The sequence below is a fragment of the Carlito syrichta genome, unplaced genomic scaffold (assembly GCF_000164805.1).
Source record: "Carlito syrichta isolate Samal-C Ts95f unplaced genomic scaffold, Tarsius_syrichta-2.0.1 Scaffold311944, whole genome shotgun sequence".
Lineage (NCBI taxonomy): Eukaryota > Metazoa > Chordata > Mammalia > Primates > Tarsiidae > Carlito > Carlito syrichta.
This window is the reverse complement of record NW_007256040.1, coordinates 220,679-237,495: the sequence shown is the minus strand read 5'-3', so window position 1 is coordinate 237,495 and position 16,817 is coordinate 220,679. Positions and strand designations below refer to the sequence as shown.

General features: G+C 35.0%; 1 protein-coding gene across 3 annotated transcripts in view; it reads right to left on the bottom strand.

The window, feature by feature from the left end:
* Window positions 1–453: 453 nt before the first annotated feature.
* The window catches only part of BRWD3 (bromodomain and WD repeat domain containing 3), a 111,990-nt gene continuing 95,626 nt past the window's right edge, over window positions 454–16,817 (bottom strand). For all 3 annotated transcript variants that reach the window (XM_008069344.2, XM_008069345.2, XM_008069346.2), the window contains 8 exons: window positions 16,098–16,154; window positions 14,874–15,014; window positions 13,980–14,054; window positions 12,316–12,468; window positions 10,153–10,316; window positions 9,699–9,796; window positions 9,011–9,169; window positions 454–4,374 (listed from right to left, as the gene is read on the bottom strand). In XM_008069344.2, the coding sequence (XP_008067535.1) occupies window positions 3,620–4,374; window positions 9,011–9,169; window positions 9,699–9,796; window positions 10,153–10,316; window positions 12,316–12,468; window positions 13,980–14,054; window positions 14,874–15,014; window positions 16,098–16,154 (1,602 nt within the window). In that variant the 3' untranslated portion in view covers window positions 454–3,619. The remainder of the gene's footprint in view (window positions 4,375–9,010; window positions 9,170–9,698; window positions 9,797–10,152; window positions 10,317–12,315; window positions 12,469–13,979; window positions 14,055–14,873; window positions 15,015–16,097; window positions 16,155–16,817) is intronic.

The window sequence follows — 16,817 nt, the reverse complement described above, 5'->3', positions numbered from 1 at the left end:
TTTGTCAAAAAGCTAGAAGTGGCATTCACATCTTTCCATTTCAATCACTCTGTTATTGTCTGATGACAATCTATGGGATTAAAACATAAACAAAAGAAAAATCACTCAAACGTACTTTAAAGTATTGAAAAGCTGAGTTAGATATCTGACACACATTTGTTCAGAATGAGATTTATAAATTTTACTTAGTTTCTTTGCCTCTGGATGTAACAAAGTGCTGTAGAGAAGAACTCTAGCACAGGCTTGAACTCTGGGAAGGGAAATAGAAAAAGAAACAAATAAAAGAAGGGCAAGTTAAATTAAAATAGAGGGACACAGGTACAGGAAAAAAACCTGGACTGGTTATCCATAAGAAATAATGAAATGGATGGTCAAGCAGTAAATAGGTAAGCTAAAACTGTACAGAGGCAAAAAGGCGGTAGACTGTCCTCCATAAAAAATACACATTTTTAGATGTCTGACATAAGGTGTTTCCAGTTAGGAAAAAAACCCTACATACACACAAGTGCACACACACATATACAAAAACAAATTTAGTCATTAGGCTAGTAGGCTAACAAATGGTTTGGAGAGCATCCTTTTGCTGGAAGAGATACACACAGCAAGTCATAGAAGAAAGACACAATTCAGGTTTTATAAATATATACACATGCTAAGATCTTAAAGCTGGAAATTTAAACAGTATTAGCATTTATGAGATATACTACAGCTCATTGAATACTCACATCTAGCATAGGATTAGGCTTATACATGTGTATGCTCTCATGGGCCTAAATATAACAGTGGTTTTTCTTAGCAATTAACTTAAGATTTAGACTTTTCTTCAAAATTCTCAGCTCATTTCCTACTTGTTTTGCTATGGCTGAACCCAGATCTTATTTAGGTTTAAAGGGCCTTGAAAAAAAGTTAAAATGATAATGTTATCAATGTGACACAAATTACAACACATTCACAGGAGGTGGTGTTACAAAAAAGCAAAGTATAAATTGAGGGGGAAAGTCCAGATATAAAAGTAAAAATACTATCTTCCAAACTTTTATTTCACACTTATTAAAATAATTTGCATGCAAACAGAAAAGTATCTGTTTGTTTTGTAATAAATGATAACTATGCTTAACTAACATACCTTGGTGACTAATTCTTTAAATCTTAATAACTGAAATCAACATTACAGCAAAATGCTGTTCACTAGTATTTTCACAGTATTTCACTACATATAAAATATGCTTAAAAACATCTTTAGCCTTATTATTCTAATTATCTAAAATCTAGAAAATCTTGACATTTGGGAAATAAATGTGGCATTTTCATTTTTCAAAATAAATTATAAATAAAGCTCCAGATAGCTAAAATCACACAATGTCAATTCTTCTACATTTTCAGAGGTCAGCTCTTCATAGAAGAATGTCAACAAAAATTTTCACACTAAAATGATACATGTGATCCACATTTGGGTATATATCCAGGAATTTAAGTAACTATGTCACTTTGACTAGGGTAGGCCAAAGTGTTATTGATTCCAGGAAAACACAGGCACAATATAGTTTAAATGCCCAAGGAATGAATAACTGAAATAGTACACTTTAGCAAAAATCAAACAGTTTCAAAAACAGGAACGTTTTGAACCTATACTATGGTTAAAAGTGGCAGCTGAGTTACAACCAGAAGCAATTTTAGTTTAGTAAAAAAAAGATTACAACACAAAAATAGCTTGGTCTACTGTCCAGTAACAGAAATTAGTGCCATTAACAATTCACAATACTTCCTTAAAGCCTGAACATCATTTCTACTGCAAGTGAAAATTGCTTAAAGATGTTAATCCAAGAATAACCCTCACCCCAACCCTACCAAAAAAGCAAAGTTATGTGTGTACTCCTTCCTCTGCACTAAAGGATTTTCAGATGCATGAAATGATTGAAAGCATGAGACAAATACATTAGCTTAAGAAATATCCTGGGATAACTAGGTACACATTAGAAAGTCTGTTTAATCTCACAAGTCTGATATAAGTGCAACAAATTTGTTGTTACAAAAACAGAGATCAATATTATCCCTCTCACCTCAAAAAATGTATCTAACAAATTAGCAAATCTGTAATCTCAAATTTGAGGAGTAAAATTGATCTTGGAACTCAAGTTCACTTATGGAACCATGTGCACTCTACTGCTGTAAACAAGACCAAAAGGGTTTTTTAAAGATTTTTTCATCTATAAAATAATGATTCAAAATATCAGTGTGCAGTGCAATAAGGTTCTCTTCTCAAAGACTAGAAAAGAAGAAACCTTTGGAATGATATGAGCAGAACCTATTAAAGTTAGTTCAAAATACTATGTAGCCAAAACATTCCAACTCAAACTAGGTGCTCTGCTAAATTTTAAGATTCAAATGAAAACCAGCAACTCACAGCTGTTAAACAGTAAGTGGTAGCAGAAATATATACGTGGTAGCAGAAATATATACGCAGTAGCCCAAGTTTACCTACACAAATAAGTTCTAAGAAAGTCTAAGGTAAAGTATACTATACTTAGGAAAGTTTTTAATTACAACTATTAATTTGAGAGCCAATACAATTATTAACAACCTCTCAGCTTATAATTTAAGGGTATTCATTCCTACCAAGTTTGTTCTATTTCTCCTTAGTCAGTAATGAATAACAGCAACTATATTTCTTAATATTTCCAGTAGTTGTAGTTAAGAGGTAGCTGAGCTACTGTTCAAAGAAGTTATTCTTTGTGGATGAGGATTTTTCAAATGTTTAAGTTATTCTTTAAGCTATACAAGTTCTATTAATGCAATAAAATATAATAGGAGAAAGAAAATGGATGCAAGAAGCTTTTGCATTTGGCACCTTGTCTAGATTGATACCTCAAGTATTCTTTTTTAATAAAGTTAATGCACACATCAAGACACACCACAAAGATTTGCTACATATTTACAAGGCACCAACCCTTTCTCACCTTTAACGTGAATTATGCAAATCAATGAAAAGCACATCAAGATTCCCCCCACCCCCCAAAAAACTGTAGTATAAATATATACTTCAGTTCAGTACAATTCATGAAAGTTTGGCCTGGGAAGAGTAAAATAATCCAGATCGTTCTTACAATATAGAAACTGTAAACATTTAATAGCTGCCTTTAGGATTGGTGTATTGTGCAAAAGTTATTATTACTGGGTATAGGAATCAAAATGGCAAAAAAAACTATATAAAACTCTGTAAGAAGGTGCTATACTTCTGTGATACAAAAGCAAAAGAGGGTTATTTTATTGAGATAAAAATGTCATGCTACTCTTAAGAAGCTGAATGCTCCTTTAATGTAGTAAATCTGTAGTGTGTCTGTGTGTTATATGTGTGTACATGTTTGTCTATGTGTATGTGTCTGTGTGTGTGTGTGTGGGTGGGCAGAATTTAATTTAAGGCCTAATGAGTAAGGCTTGTTTGAACAAATGAAGTGTGGAGATCAAAAGTCTTGAAACAAATGTATACTGGCATAAATGGAAAAGCACCAATGTGAAAGGAAGCAGAAGTCCCCACACAACTTGCTTTGTAGATTTCCTGGTGAATTCCCTGCAGTAGAAGGCCATTGAATTTCTAAAATTATTCTAAATTTATTAACTGTTAATAATTCCATCCCATGAGATGGCTAACCCTGGCTTTTTCTGTCATTTTACGCACTCTACCTGATCTGGATGTACCAAGATTCAGAGGATCCTCAGTGGACACAAAATTGTCATTATCTGAATCATCGTTATATAAAACAGTCCTCCTGCCTTGATTTCTTGTTTTAATTCGAGGCAGTCTACTGAAACGTCCTGAAAACATGGTGTCAAATTCATCATCTGCAATACGTGCTCGTTTGGCTCTGGTTGCTCCTCTAGAAGCACCTCTTCCACCTCTCCCTCTCCCTCTCCCCCTAGTGCCACCTCCACCTCTTCCTCGACCCCCTCTTCCCCTGCCTCCTCTTCCTCTGCCTCCTCTACTCCATCTACCCCATCTTCCCCATCTGCCTCTTCCTCCTGTGCCTCTCGTCTTCCAGTTTCTTTTTCCATTGGCATGTTGCTTTCTGAGTTTTCTTTTAGGTCTGGTTTGTATGAATTTGCTGTAGTCATGGTCTCCATCTACATAATCTTGATCTGTTCTGGAAGTTGATTCAGAGTCAGAATCAGAACCACAGGTACTTTCAGAACTTAAACTGGATCCTAACTCTCCACTCTCCGAGGAGGATAAATGTGATTTCTCTTTTGTTTCTTTTTTCTCTTTCTCTTCTCCTCCCAGGCTTTCATCCTCTTCTGATGCACTAAGTAGTTTTCTCTTGATTCCTGTCCTGGGCTCTCTGCCATCACCATTTGTAAGAGGTCCATCAAGGGAGTGATCTAAATCAAAATGAATGATTTTTAAAAGTTAAGCTTTGGCATTGATAATATGGTTATTTAGGTTCAAAAACATTCTATAGTTCCCCCAGAATAGATGAGTTAAAATCACAAAGGGTGTTAGAGAAGACCTTAAATTTGTTTGAAATGGAAGATACTGAAGTTTAGATTTTTATGTGACTGCTTTGTTTGGGGGGAGAAGAATGTGAAAGTGGAATGATGAGTGATAAGGTAGCTAGGCACAAGTTTTAAGGGCTGAATTTTAAAAATATGAATCAGAATAGTCTCATTCATTCACTAAACAAATATTTACTGATACTTACTATGGACTAGGCATTGCTAGGAATCAGAATATGGCAATGAATAAGGCAAAGTCTGATGTTGGAATTTATATTTTAATGGGAACACCTTGACAGATAATGAATAAATAATGATTTCACATAGTGAGACATGCTATATTAAAAAAATAAATAAATAAAAGAGGCACAATGGCTCACTTCTATAATCCCAGTACTATGGGAGGCTCAGGGAGTAGGATAGCTTGAGCCCAGGAGTTTAAGTTTAAGACCAGCCTAGGCAACAAAGCAAGACCTTGTCTGTAGGAAAAAAAAAAAAAAAAGAGGCATGGTGGTATGTGCCTGTAATCCCAGCTACTCGGGAGGTTGAGATGAAAGGATCACCTAAGCCCAGAAGGTCGAGGCTTCAGTGAGCCATGATCATGCCACTGTATTCCAGTCTGAGAGACAGTGAGACCCCGACTCCAAAAAACAGACAAGCTAACAAACCAAAAGGAAAAGGGGTTAAAAAAATAAAGAATGTAGAAGTGGGGCTATTTTAGATAGGAAAGACTTCTCTGCAGAGGCCACATTTAAAGAAAAAACTGAGATCTGGGGAATGAACATTCCAACAGATGAAGAGAGAAAACCATCATATCTAGAGTGGAATAGAAAACTAGGGAGTGGTAGGAAATGACTGACAGTGGAGAATTTTAAGCTAGAGAAAGACAGGATCTGATTTACATTTTAAAAAGAGTATTATAGTTGCTGTATAGAAAATAAATTAGAGGAGGCAAGGTTGGGAATAGACACCAGCTGCTTCTCTGTAGTAGTCTAGGTAAGACATGATGAAGAATGTACCAATAGAGGTGATGACAAGTAATTAGATTTGGAATATTCCCTTCTAGAGAAGACATCAGAGCTAACTTTTAATTTTAAATTGAACTGATGGAACTTACTGACAGATTAGATGTCAAGTGTAAATGGGTGAACTGTAGAGATATTTTGCTAAGTTAGAGAACACTGAAAGAGGAACATGTTTGAGAGGGTACTGAAAAAAAAAGCAAGATTCCAGTTATTTGTTATTTATTTATTTATTTTTATTTAAAAAGCAGGTGGGTATGCCAGTCTGGAGCTCAGAAGAGAGGATGGAGCTAAAAATTCAATTTTGGAAATTTTCAGTAAAGAGATGATATCTAGGATAATAAAAACTGGGAGAGCACTCACTTGAGAGAGTATATGGAGAGAAGGCAGCTGAGGATCAAGACCGGAGATGTCCCAATATTTAAAGATAAAGAAGAGGCCAGGCACACTGGCTCATGCCTGTAATTTCAGCATTTTGGAAGGTCAAGGCAAGAGGATTACTTGAGGCCAAGAGTTCAGTCTGGGCTACACAGTGAGACCCCCATCTCTACAAAAAAAATTATCTGGGTGTGGTATCACATCTGTAATCCCAGCTATTTGGAAGTCTGTGGTAAAAGGATCGCTTGAACCCAGGAGGTAGAGGCTGCAATGAAGTATAATCACCTCTGTACTCCAGCCTGGGCAACAGAACAAGATATTATCTCTTAAGATAAACAAATAAAAACCAGCCAAGATAATTGATAAGGACCAGACAGTGAGGTAGCAGAAGAGGGGACTGGAAGGAAAGAAGAAAGACTAGAATTGTTCTAGACTAGGGTGACTACGATGACAAGACTAATCTAATAGTCTAGGTGTCGTGTACTGAATTGTGTTCCTTCAAATTTCATAACTTGAAACTCTAACTTCTGATAAGTGCATTTGGAGATCTGGGTCTATAAGAAGGTGATTAAGGTTAAATAAAGTCATAAGTTCGGGCCATAATCCAATAGAAATGGCATCTTTATAGGAGGGGAAAAATACCAGATCTCTCTTTCTTTCTCTGTATAGAAACAAGAGGTCACATAAGGACACAGCAAAAAGGTGGCCATCTACAAGCCACGAGAAAAAGCTCTCACCAGACACCACCCATAAGGCACCTTGATCTTGGACTTTGAGTCTCCAGAACTGTGAGTAAATAAACATCTGTTGTGCAAGCCACTCTGTGGTATTTTGTTATGGAAGCATGAGCTGATTAATAAACTAGGTTAGAGACTAAGGTAAGAGCAAAACACTACCGACAGGAGGTTTAAGTGGTAGTAATGAGTTGTGGAATTCACAAAATTTGGCAGTTAGATATGAGGGGTAAATGAAGAGTTAAAGAACACAGAAATTTTAAGTTGGGTGGCTAGGAAGACAGTGGTGCCATTAACTAAAATAGTGAGCACTGAAAAAGAAGCAAGTTTGAGATGCAAAGATGATAAGAACCCAATGATTGTTTTAAAGGATTTATTTGAAAATACGATTGGTAGCATAAACGTTTAAGCTGTGTATACTCATTTGGAGAGTCATTTGCATTCAGATGACTGTTGCAGTCATTCGATTCCTTTATGTGTAGAAGACAAAAAGAAACAAACAAAAAACAGTGGTAAACTCTGCAGTAAGAGCAAGTAGCGTCAAAGGAAAACAAAACAAAACAGGAGAAACAGAGATAAAGGAGAATCAGTAAAGTATAGAAACCTGAAAGTAGAGCTCGTAGAAGAGGTAGTCAACAGTGTACAATGATACAGAGATCAAGAAGATAAGTACCAAGAAAAGGAAACTGGTAGGCTACTGAAGAGTACTGATGATTATGGGGAGAACAGCTTTTGGAGAGTGGTTGGGGCAAAAGACAGACTACAAAAATAAAGGAATGTGTACATGGAAAAAAAATGGAGGCAGGAAGTACGGGTTACTCTATCTACAAACTTGGCAGTGAAGAGGAGGGTAAAATGAGAAAAGGCAGTGGCATGAGTATGCAATGTGCAGCAGGATCAGAGGAGAGAGAGTAATGTTACAAATTGCGAAAAATAACGGCACTAGTTATTTTAAAGTAATCAAGTGTGTTTCTTCTCATATAACCAATATATAATACATCTTTGGAAAGTCTATTTTTAAGTTATTTGACACTTAAATAACATCAGATAAGATACTTAATCTTTTGTTAAAACATATATAAAGTAAAATCTACATTTCAACAAAACATGTGTAAAAGCATATTAACTATTCTTTATAAATTTCAAATAACAATAACCTTCAAATATTTATGATAACTGATGTCCTGACATGGTCCAAGACAGATGAAAATGATAATGAATTAAGTCAGTGATTTCTTTTTAAGCAGTGGAAATTTGTCTCCAAATGAAAAGTTATATAAAACCTCATTATATAAAATTAAAAACAGTTGTCTGGTTGAATGCAGAAGGTTCTTTTGAGAAGTCCGGAAGTACCTCTGTGGATCCCCCAAAAATGGGCAGGGCACAATCTGAAAACCACTGACTTAGTGATATAGCAGGCCCCTAGGGAAGAGAATATCTGAGTTATATAGCTGGAAAAAAACGTAAGAAGGTGGGAGAAATGAGTGCTGACTGAAAGAAGATTCATTTCTAAACCCAGATCTATTATTTTTTTAGTGGAGTGGCCCACAAAAATATGAGACCTATTTTAAAGATGACTTTGAAAAAGTTTTCCTTTCTCATTAGTATTGTTTAATATATAAAAAATCTTGCCGGGCTCGGTGACTCAGCCTGGGCAACTTGGCAAGACCTCATCTCTACAATAAATCAAAAATTAGCCAGGTGCGGTAGCGCACGCCTGTAGTTCCAGCTACTTGGAAGGCTGAGGCGGAAGGATCGCTGGAGCCCAGCAGGTTGAGGCTGCGGTGGCTGGGAGCAACCACGCACTCCAGTCTGGGCGACAGAGTGAGACTCCAACTCAAAAAAAAAAAAATCCTATTTGCCCAAACATCGGGATTTTATGTGCTCAAGGAAATAATTCCTCATTTAGTTTTTTTCCACTATTCATTTTACATTTTATTTTAAGACTAAGCTCACACTACTAGCACAAAGGAGAAATCAGCAGTTAGTGGACACTGCTGGGGAGGGAGATAGGAGGGTGAGGGACACAAGACAACACAAAGGATACCTGGTCCACTACCAGGGGGAGTGAGAGTCAGTTAGAAGCTCAAACTTCACCTGCATGCAGCCTACTTATGTAGTTAATCCTCACTTGTACCCCATATCTCTATAATAAAATTCTAAAAAAGACTAAACTATGTTTGAAAATAGTTACTGGAAATCTGCTAGTGGTCTGTTCCTAACTTTGGATATGAAACCCTATCAGACTCAAATTTGACAATATTAAAACTTTCAATAACTACAATGACATATTCGTTTTTATTATGCTAATACAACAGTTTTTAAATGATTCATCGTCTATCATAAGAAAATAAAGAATAAATGCTCTGTTGCATATTTATTTCCTACCTTGTTTAACTGGCAAAACTCTATTCCGAAATGATTTGGCTTTCCCTGGGTCATGGCTATTTCCACTTCGGCTATATCCACTGAAGCCCGCTGAAGAAAATGGCCCATCCAGTTCATCATCAAGGAGATATAGTGAAAGTCCTTCAGTAGCATCTGAAACTTGTATTTTAAGATTGTAATATCATGTTTTCAGGAAAGTTTAAAAGGTTGCTTTTAAAACAATATTTCAGTTATTTTATTCCAATAACAAAAGTGTAAGTTGCTCTAAAAAGGAAATATGAGCATTTTGAGAACAAATGGTTTATCACTACTAAACTTTCAAGCATAAGATGTCAGACAAATTTGTTCAAAGAACCCACCTTCACACATAATGAATCCTCAAATCTTACATTGACTAATATATTGTAGATGAATGCTCTTAAGTATTATAGACATTAAAAATAATTCAGTCAAAGAATTCTAAAATGAAGAGACTTTAAAATTTACCTAGTCTAATGAAGAAACTAAATTATATGGCCTAATGTATTGCCCAGGGTCACACAGCTAGCAAGCAGAATTGTGAATAAAACACAACTTTTCTAAATCTAAATCCATTGTTCATTGAATTATAAACCATGATGCTTCTTCTAGTTCCTTAATATCAGTATTAAGCTGAGATAAGAACACTAAAAACAAAAGACATATTTACCAGGTGATGAGAAAGGAGAGCTAGTCCTGGCATAAGACACTGAGGTATTCTGGTCATTTTTAGGCTGCAACTTCATTTGTTTCTGTTTCCCTTTTGGACTAGAAGTAAAAATAAGCAACATTGAGCATTTTTTCTGTCAGCAACATATTATAATAGATAGTATGACACAAAATGCTTAAGCTGACCAAAGAGGAAATGACCTAAAATTAAAGTCAAATGCTTCAAATTGATAATGTGACAGCTAAACTTCAATCACTAAAATTAAAAAAAGTTTCTGGTGTAGTAAAATCCACACACAATGCTTTTGGTTACTAGCTCCATCTTTACACAGGCCCAAGAGTTCAGGAAAAAGAAAGATCTCTTGGGATCTCCTCAACTATCCCTATACTTTCAGAAGTGAGGTAATCCAATACAAAATGTTTTGAGAAAATAAAATGCTGCATCAGTGTAATACCTAGGTGCTCTGCTACTAGATAACGAACTGCTGCTGCTTCTTAGACGTTTTCGGTACCGTGGCCTTCTCCTTTTTTGACTCTGGACTGCTGACTTATATTCAGAGATTATATTTTTAATATGACTTTCAAATAAGGCAGATAACCGCAGCGTCATGCTGTAGATCTGAAAAGGCAAAAATTATAGTCTTGTTTTACCAATTACTTTGGTTATATTAAAAAAGAAAGGTATACACATGCCTAGACCAATAAAAGCATCATCATTCAACACAAAATCTATGTACTATTTATTCACTTGAAAAATTATTCTTGAATAATTAAAGCAAGATCTCATTGTCACCTGAAAATTAAAAAATATAAAAGACAATGTTCAGTGTTGTGAAGGGTAGCAAAAAAGACTCTCATACAATGTCACAGGGAATTTACACTGGAAGAACATTCTAAAAGAACATTTTTAGTATGTACCAAAAACCTTAAAGATAAAAACATCCTTTGGCTAATAATTTTTCTTCCAGGGATTTGTACAATATTAAAATTATTAGTCACAGCATTACTCATGTAAAGTGAAAAACTGGAAACAACCACAATTTCCAGCAAACAGGACACTGGTTAAACCACATAGAAAAATCACACAATAGAATACCTTTAAAAATCTTGGTTTCAAAAAGTCATAATGCACTTCACAAAAGAAGACATTCGAGCAGCCAACAAACACATGAAGAAATGCTCAACCTCACTAATCATCAGGGAGATGCAAATCAAAACCACACTGAGATACCACCTAACTCCAGTCAGAATGGCAATTATCAACAACTCAAAAAATAACAGCTGCTGGAGAGGGTGTGGTGAAAAGGGAATACTTCTACACTGTTGGTGGGAGTGTAAACTAGTGCAACCTCTGTGGAAAGCAGTGTGGCGATTCCTAAAAGCTCTAAAAATTGACCTTCCATATGACCCTGCAATCCCCCTACTGGGAATATACCCGGAAGAACACAAATCACTCTATAAAAAAGATACCTGCACACGTATGTTTATCGCAACATTGTTCACAATACCAAGAACCTGGAAACAACCATGCTGCCCATCAAAAGAGGACTGGATTAAAAAAATGTGGTACATATACACGATGGAATACTACGCAGCCATAAAAAAGAACAAAATCATGAATTTCGCTGCAACCTGGATGGAACTAGAGTCTATAATACTGAGTGACCTCTCACAAAAACAAAAATCCGAATATCACATGTTCTCACTCATATAATGGACCTTGAACATCCAATGCAATACTATGAGAAAATGACGGATGGTACTGGGAAACTATGGGGGGGAGGGGGATGGGATTAACAGTAGCAAATATCTGTCGGGGGATGGGAAAACACTTCTTATCTACAGGGTGCCTGAATGAAACGTCATTGTACACCTAACCCTTAACTGTACCCCACAAAACCATAATAAAAAATACTGATTAATGAAAAAAAAAGTCATAATGATATAGGAAAATGTTCACAACACTCAAATAACAAAAAATACTTCAAAATATGAAATCTGTTTTTAAAAATATAGGAACATATGTAAGTATATATATTAATGTAGGAAATTCTGGGTGTAGATACATTAAATAGTAACTGTAAAATAAAATAGATTTTGTTTCACTTTATTTTTTTATAGAGATGGGTCTTGCTATGTTGCCCAGGCTGGTCTTGAACTTCTGGCCTCAAGCGATCTTCCAGCCTCAGTCTCCCAAAGTGCTTGGATTACAAGCATGAGCCACTGCACTTGGCTATTTTCTTCTTTATACTTCTCTGTATTTCCCAAACTTTCTACAGAAAATGTTACTCTAACAATCATGATGAAGGTGGGGGAAAGCAAATGTAAAAAAATCTTGCCTGCAGAAATTAGTGAAAATACATTTTATATGAAGTAGAAGTGGGAAAGTGTAAATCTACTGTGCAACGAACTTAAAAATTTATCAGATATCAGTGATGCATGCCTAAGAAACAATCCATATTTCAAAGAAGGTTTTGATAATAAAACGTCAGTAACTATGTCAGAATTGTAGTATATATTTGTTTAGTAATTTTAAAACTGGTGAAAAAACTGCCTAATATACATATATATATAACTAAATGCTTAGACAATTAACCCATCTAATAACACTTTCATACCCTTGACTTTTTATTAGAGGTATACGCTTTGGAGTTGCTGAATATCTGGTGAACATCCTTATAAAATTCCAGAGGGCTACCATAGTTTCCTGCTTCCAAAGTTTCTTTCACAGTGCTGAAGTCCATAGGAGTGCCTATAATATCTTCACAATCCTACAAAGAAGAATATGTTATTAAATACTCACACTGTGTAACAATACTATATAATACAACGGGACTGTGATTTGTACCACCTATTAATACAATCCACCATCAAATAAACACATTGCTTTTCTTTTTTTCTCTTAATATATGGGGTACAATTCAGGATTAGGTAGATAAGTAGAAAGCGTACAAGTAAAGTTTGGGGCTCCCTTTGGAGGTTTGAGATCAGGTACCCTTATTGATGTTATATGCACTGCCCCCTGCCCCCCCCAACACATTGCTTTTCAATCTATCAACTACTTCAGCCTGACTGCAAACCATCTTTTGGTGACTCATTAAAACAGCTGGGATCGAGGGAGCCTTAGACCTCACACTGCAGTTACTAACCATAAATAACTCTGAAAGAATAGAATAGAAAATTCATAGCCATTGGCTTCATTTCTACAGAGTCCATAATGTGGAATTCCATTTCTTGCTTAAAGGCTGATTTAACTTTCAAAACCCTGGCAAAATGCTTGGTGACAGTAGAAGATGGAATTATTCACATATAATTAAATAGTTACAATTCACAAATTAGCTACATATTTCCAAGATTCCCTACTATGTGAATATTCTACTTAAGTGTCTTAGTTGAGAGTCAAAGACAAATTGGTCATGTTTATGACTCTTTCCTTTTTGTTTTTTAATCAACATGATACTTTTGCTTCATCTAAGGTCTTCCATTTCATAGGTTTGATTTTGATTAAGGGAGAGGGAAAGTTCCATTTTAACATAAATCTTTCAAGTATAGTTAGGATTTTTGTAGGGTTATCATATGAAATTACATCTGAAATTTATACCTGTATATGCTACAACCCTCAATAAATAAGTTTCAGATTGAAAACCATGGTCATTATTAGATTCCTTATTTAGAATCACTAAGAAGTAAAATATCCACATGTTCCACACCAAAAAAAGGCACAAAGCCAGAGGAAAGAGCAGAGAAAAGGTAATATAAAGAGAAAGAAAATAATTTTCAAAGTATGAGAAGTCACAATTGCTCTAAATATATCTTCTTATTTTCTTAAATCATAAAAAACCAAAAGCATATTCCAACACAGTATGGATTATGAAATGCTAAGATTATCATAGAGGATAAATGTTGGAACTTGTGTAATATGATGACCAAGACTCGAAACACTCAGCCTGCTTGCTGAATGAAGTCCCAGTGGAAAAATCAGTTGCAATATAGAGTCAATTATATGGTGCAATTGATGTTTTCTACTTTGCTGCAGTAGCTTTAGATCTACATAAACAAATAGACATCTACAAGAAAGCTACATAGAACAGTCTTGAAAACGCATGCTGATTTGAAAACAGAACAAAAACTAAATGACCAAAAAAAAAAAAAAAAGAAAGGTTAAAAAGCAAGGAGCAGAGTTTAAACAAGTTACAATAGGTTCATGTACAATATGGAGGTTTTATGAAGTTAAAACACAAAAACAACCAGTATATGTTTTTTAAGGGACTTCCAGGCCTACCTCAGAAAGAGAAGGATCTTGTTGTCTTTCTGGAACAACTGACTCTGAGGATTCTCCCTCTTGCTCTTGATGACCCTGTTAGGATAAAGAGCATATATTAGTTTCTAGACAACCACAGCAAAATATCAAAACTTATCATTATTACTTAGGCTCAAAAATATATAAATAGGAAATATGGCTGTACTTTAAGGGAAAGGAATTCTACATGCACGATTCTCCTCCACTATGAAAAATACAAGACTAATTATTTTACCTAAACTCCCTATAAACAAACAAAACAAGCTCTGCTGAACATAATCTCGCTCCTTATTTGAACATTTTTTCCCCACTGAGATCTCTATATAGAGAATGCTGTTGTGTATTAAGCTCAGAGGATGATCTGAATACCTGTTCTCAAAAAAAGTTAAAATAGGTGTGCTATCTACACTAAAGGATAATTTGATGTATACGTAGATATACTCCTAGAAAAGGAATCCTATAATCTAAGTTCTGTTTTCTTTGTTGAAAGAAAAGAAAACACTAGTATGTGGGTTACTCTGAATGACCATATTGAGAACATATTCAGTATAAATTAAACAGGACTTATATATGCCACCAAATGTCTACAGTGTATAGAAATATATTAGAAGCCAGTAAGATGTATTAAACAAATATCTGTAATCAAAGTAGAAGAGAATGACAAATACATTTTTATTCAAATTTGGCTTGCAACTGTGCAAATTGCACATTAAATATATGACAGGCATTTTTTAAAGTCATGACTAATCACACTACTCTCACAATTCACAGATTAGATGGAAGAAAAGGAGGGAGGGAGAATGGCTCTTAACTAGATTTTGGCATGGGCATTTATGGGAAGTTATCATATTGGCAATTAAACAACTGTATGCTTACTGTGTAAGAAAGAGGATCAGTTGGCTGGCGAAACGGCTCTGAGTCTTCACGTTCATAAATGAGGCTCAACAGCTCTTTGCACTGTTTTTTCCAAGCATCAGGATTACACTTTAAAGGCTGTCTTCTACCTCGGCATTTGACCTATAGATTTTAATAGAATTATAACTAAAATCTTTTTCCCTAACTCTATATTGAATTTCTCAAGTGTCCCTAATGTTAATGTATCTATATAAAATAGAGCAGCTGCTATTTTAAAGTTTCTTAGTTCAAAGTAGACATCATTCTTTCTGGCAAAAAACAAACAAAACCTAGATATTATATTCCTGAAAGTGGCAATAATTCTAGTACTCTGAACTTTCATTTTAAGAAAATCTGAACCTCAGGTAAGGAGGAACAAATGCTTATTTTCCACTACAAGAGTGATGATAGCTATATAGTCTTAATATTTGCTAGTAGTTAAGTATATTTGACAATGGCACTGTAATTTTCTTAAAATAACACTTGAAAGATTTATTTCTTTTTTTTTTTAAGAACTCCTTTGTGGAGTAATAAGACAAATTCTGTTTTTTACCATTTGATGCCTTTTGGTATGATCATCTTCAGTATTTCAAAAGATACTGTTCCTTATATAAAACAATATGTCTAATTCTGATAGAAGGAAAGTCTGTAGAAAAGAGTTAACATGGCAGGCCTGAGGCTGCTATCTTTAGCAGGGCTTGCTTGCAAGGTTGGCCCTAAACTGGCATTTGGGAACCTGGAACTTTGGAACTGTTTCCTAAATAATAAAGATGGTTTACTGTACATAAGCAGTACAAACAATGTGATTTGTGAATACCTGCTTTCCTTCTGGGAGTTTGGAATCTTAGTATGGAATCTTAGTATGGAATCTTAGTCAGAAGGCATCTGTATAACCAGCCTCCAATAAAATCCTTGAGGACTGAGTCTCTAATCACGTACTTGTTGCTACATTTACACTGCTGATCAAAGAGTGTGATATGTGACCCCTCATAGGAGAGATGGCATAAGGAAGACTGCACATGGATTTCTCTAGACTCTGCCTGTGTCTGTTTACCCATAATCCAACTGTGTACCCTAACTGCACTGCTGTAATTATACACTTATTTCTGAGAGTCCTTCTGCCAACTCTCCAAACATGGGGTTGGTTATAGGGATAATCCCTGACACAGGAAATCTGAAAATTTTCTTCTCTATTTATTTACTCACTCTTCTTCCAGATGAAGTACCAGGACCATCTGAATCTATATCAACCACTTCTGTCTCCTAAATTACAGGGGAAGAGTAGAAGAACATATTAAGTTACATCCAAAGTCTTACAAGTTAGATGACTATTTACAAATAAATGGCAAATATAATCACAATAAACTTTCTGTCATTGGAGCAGACAGCATAGCAAAGGCTGGAGGGAGACTCATTCCAAACTTTCCCAATATATTGTGTACAAGCTGGAAAATATACTGGAAGAAGAGTCAAAGTTTCTCTTTAAATCAGAATAGGAAATGAGGGAAAAAGTGCAGTGATTGGTATCTGCTGAAGTTGTACTTAAGTGTATTTTTTAAAAATTTTATTCTATATGACATGTTCATAATATAACATAATTATTAAATACTAACAATTAATTCTTTGCTTTTTCAATAAATAGACCCCTTTTCTATAGAGAAAATACAAATGAGTATTACAACCTAAGGTTGTTACCGTTTGGAGGGATAATTTTTTTAATTCAAAGGTCAACCGGTGATAGAATGATGGTGATGCAATCTAGGCAATGCCTAGTAGAAAAGCAGCTCATGAGCTATTGGCATACCTTTCTAATAAACAATGCTTTTGAATTACATTTTTAATTAAATTTTCTATTCCAATCAAAATAATGCTATTCTGAGGAAAAGTTCTTGCTATATCAAATCCTGAGTTAAAATACATGTGTGT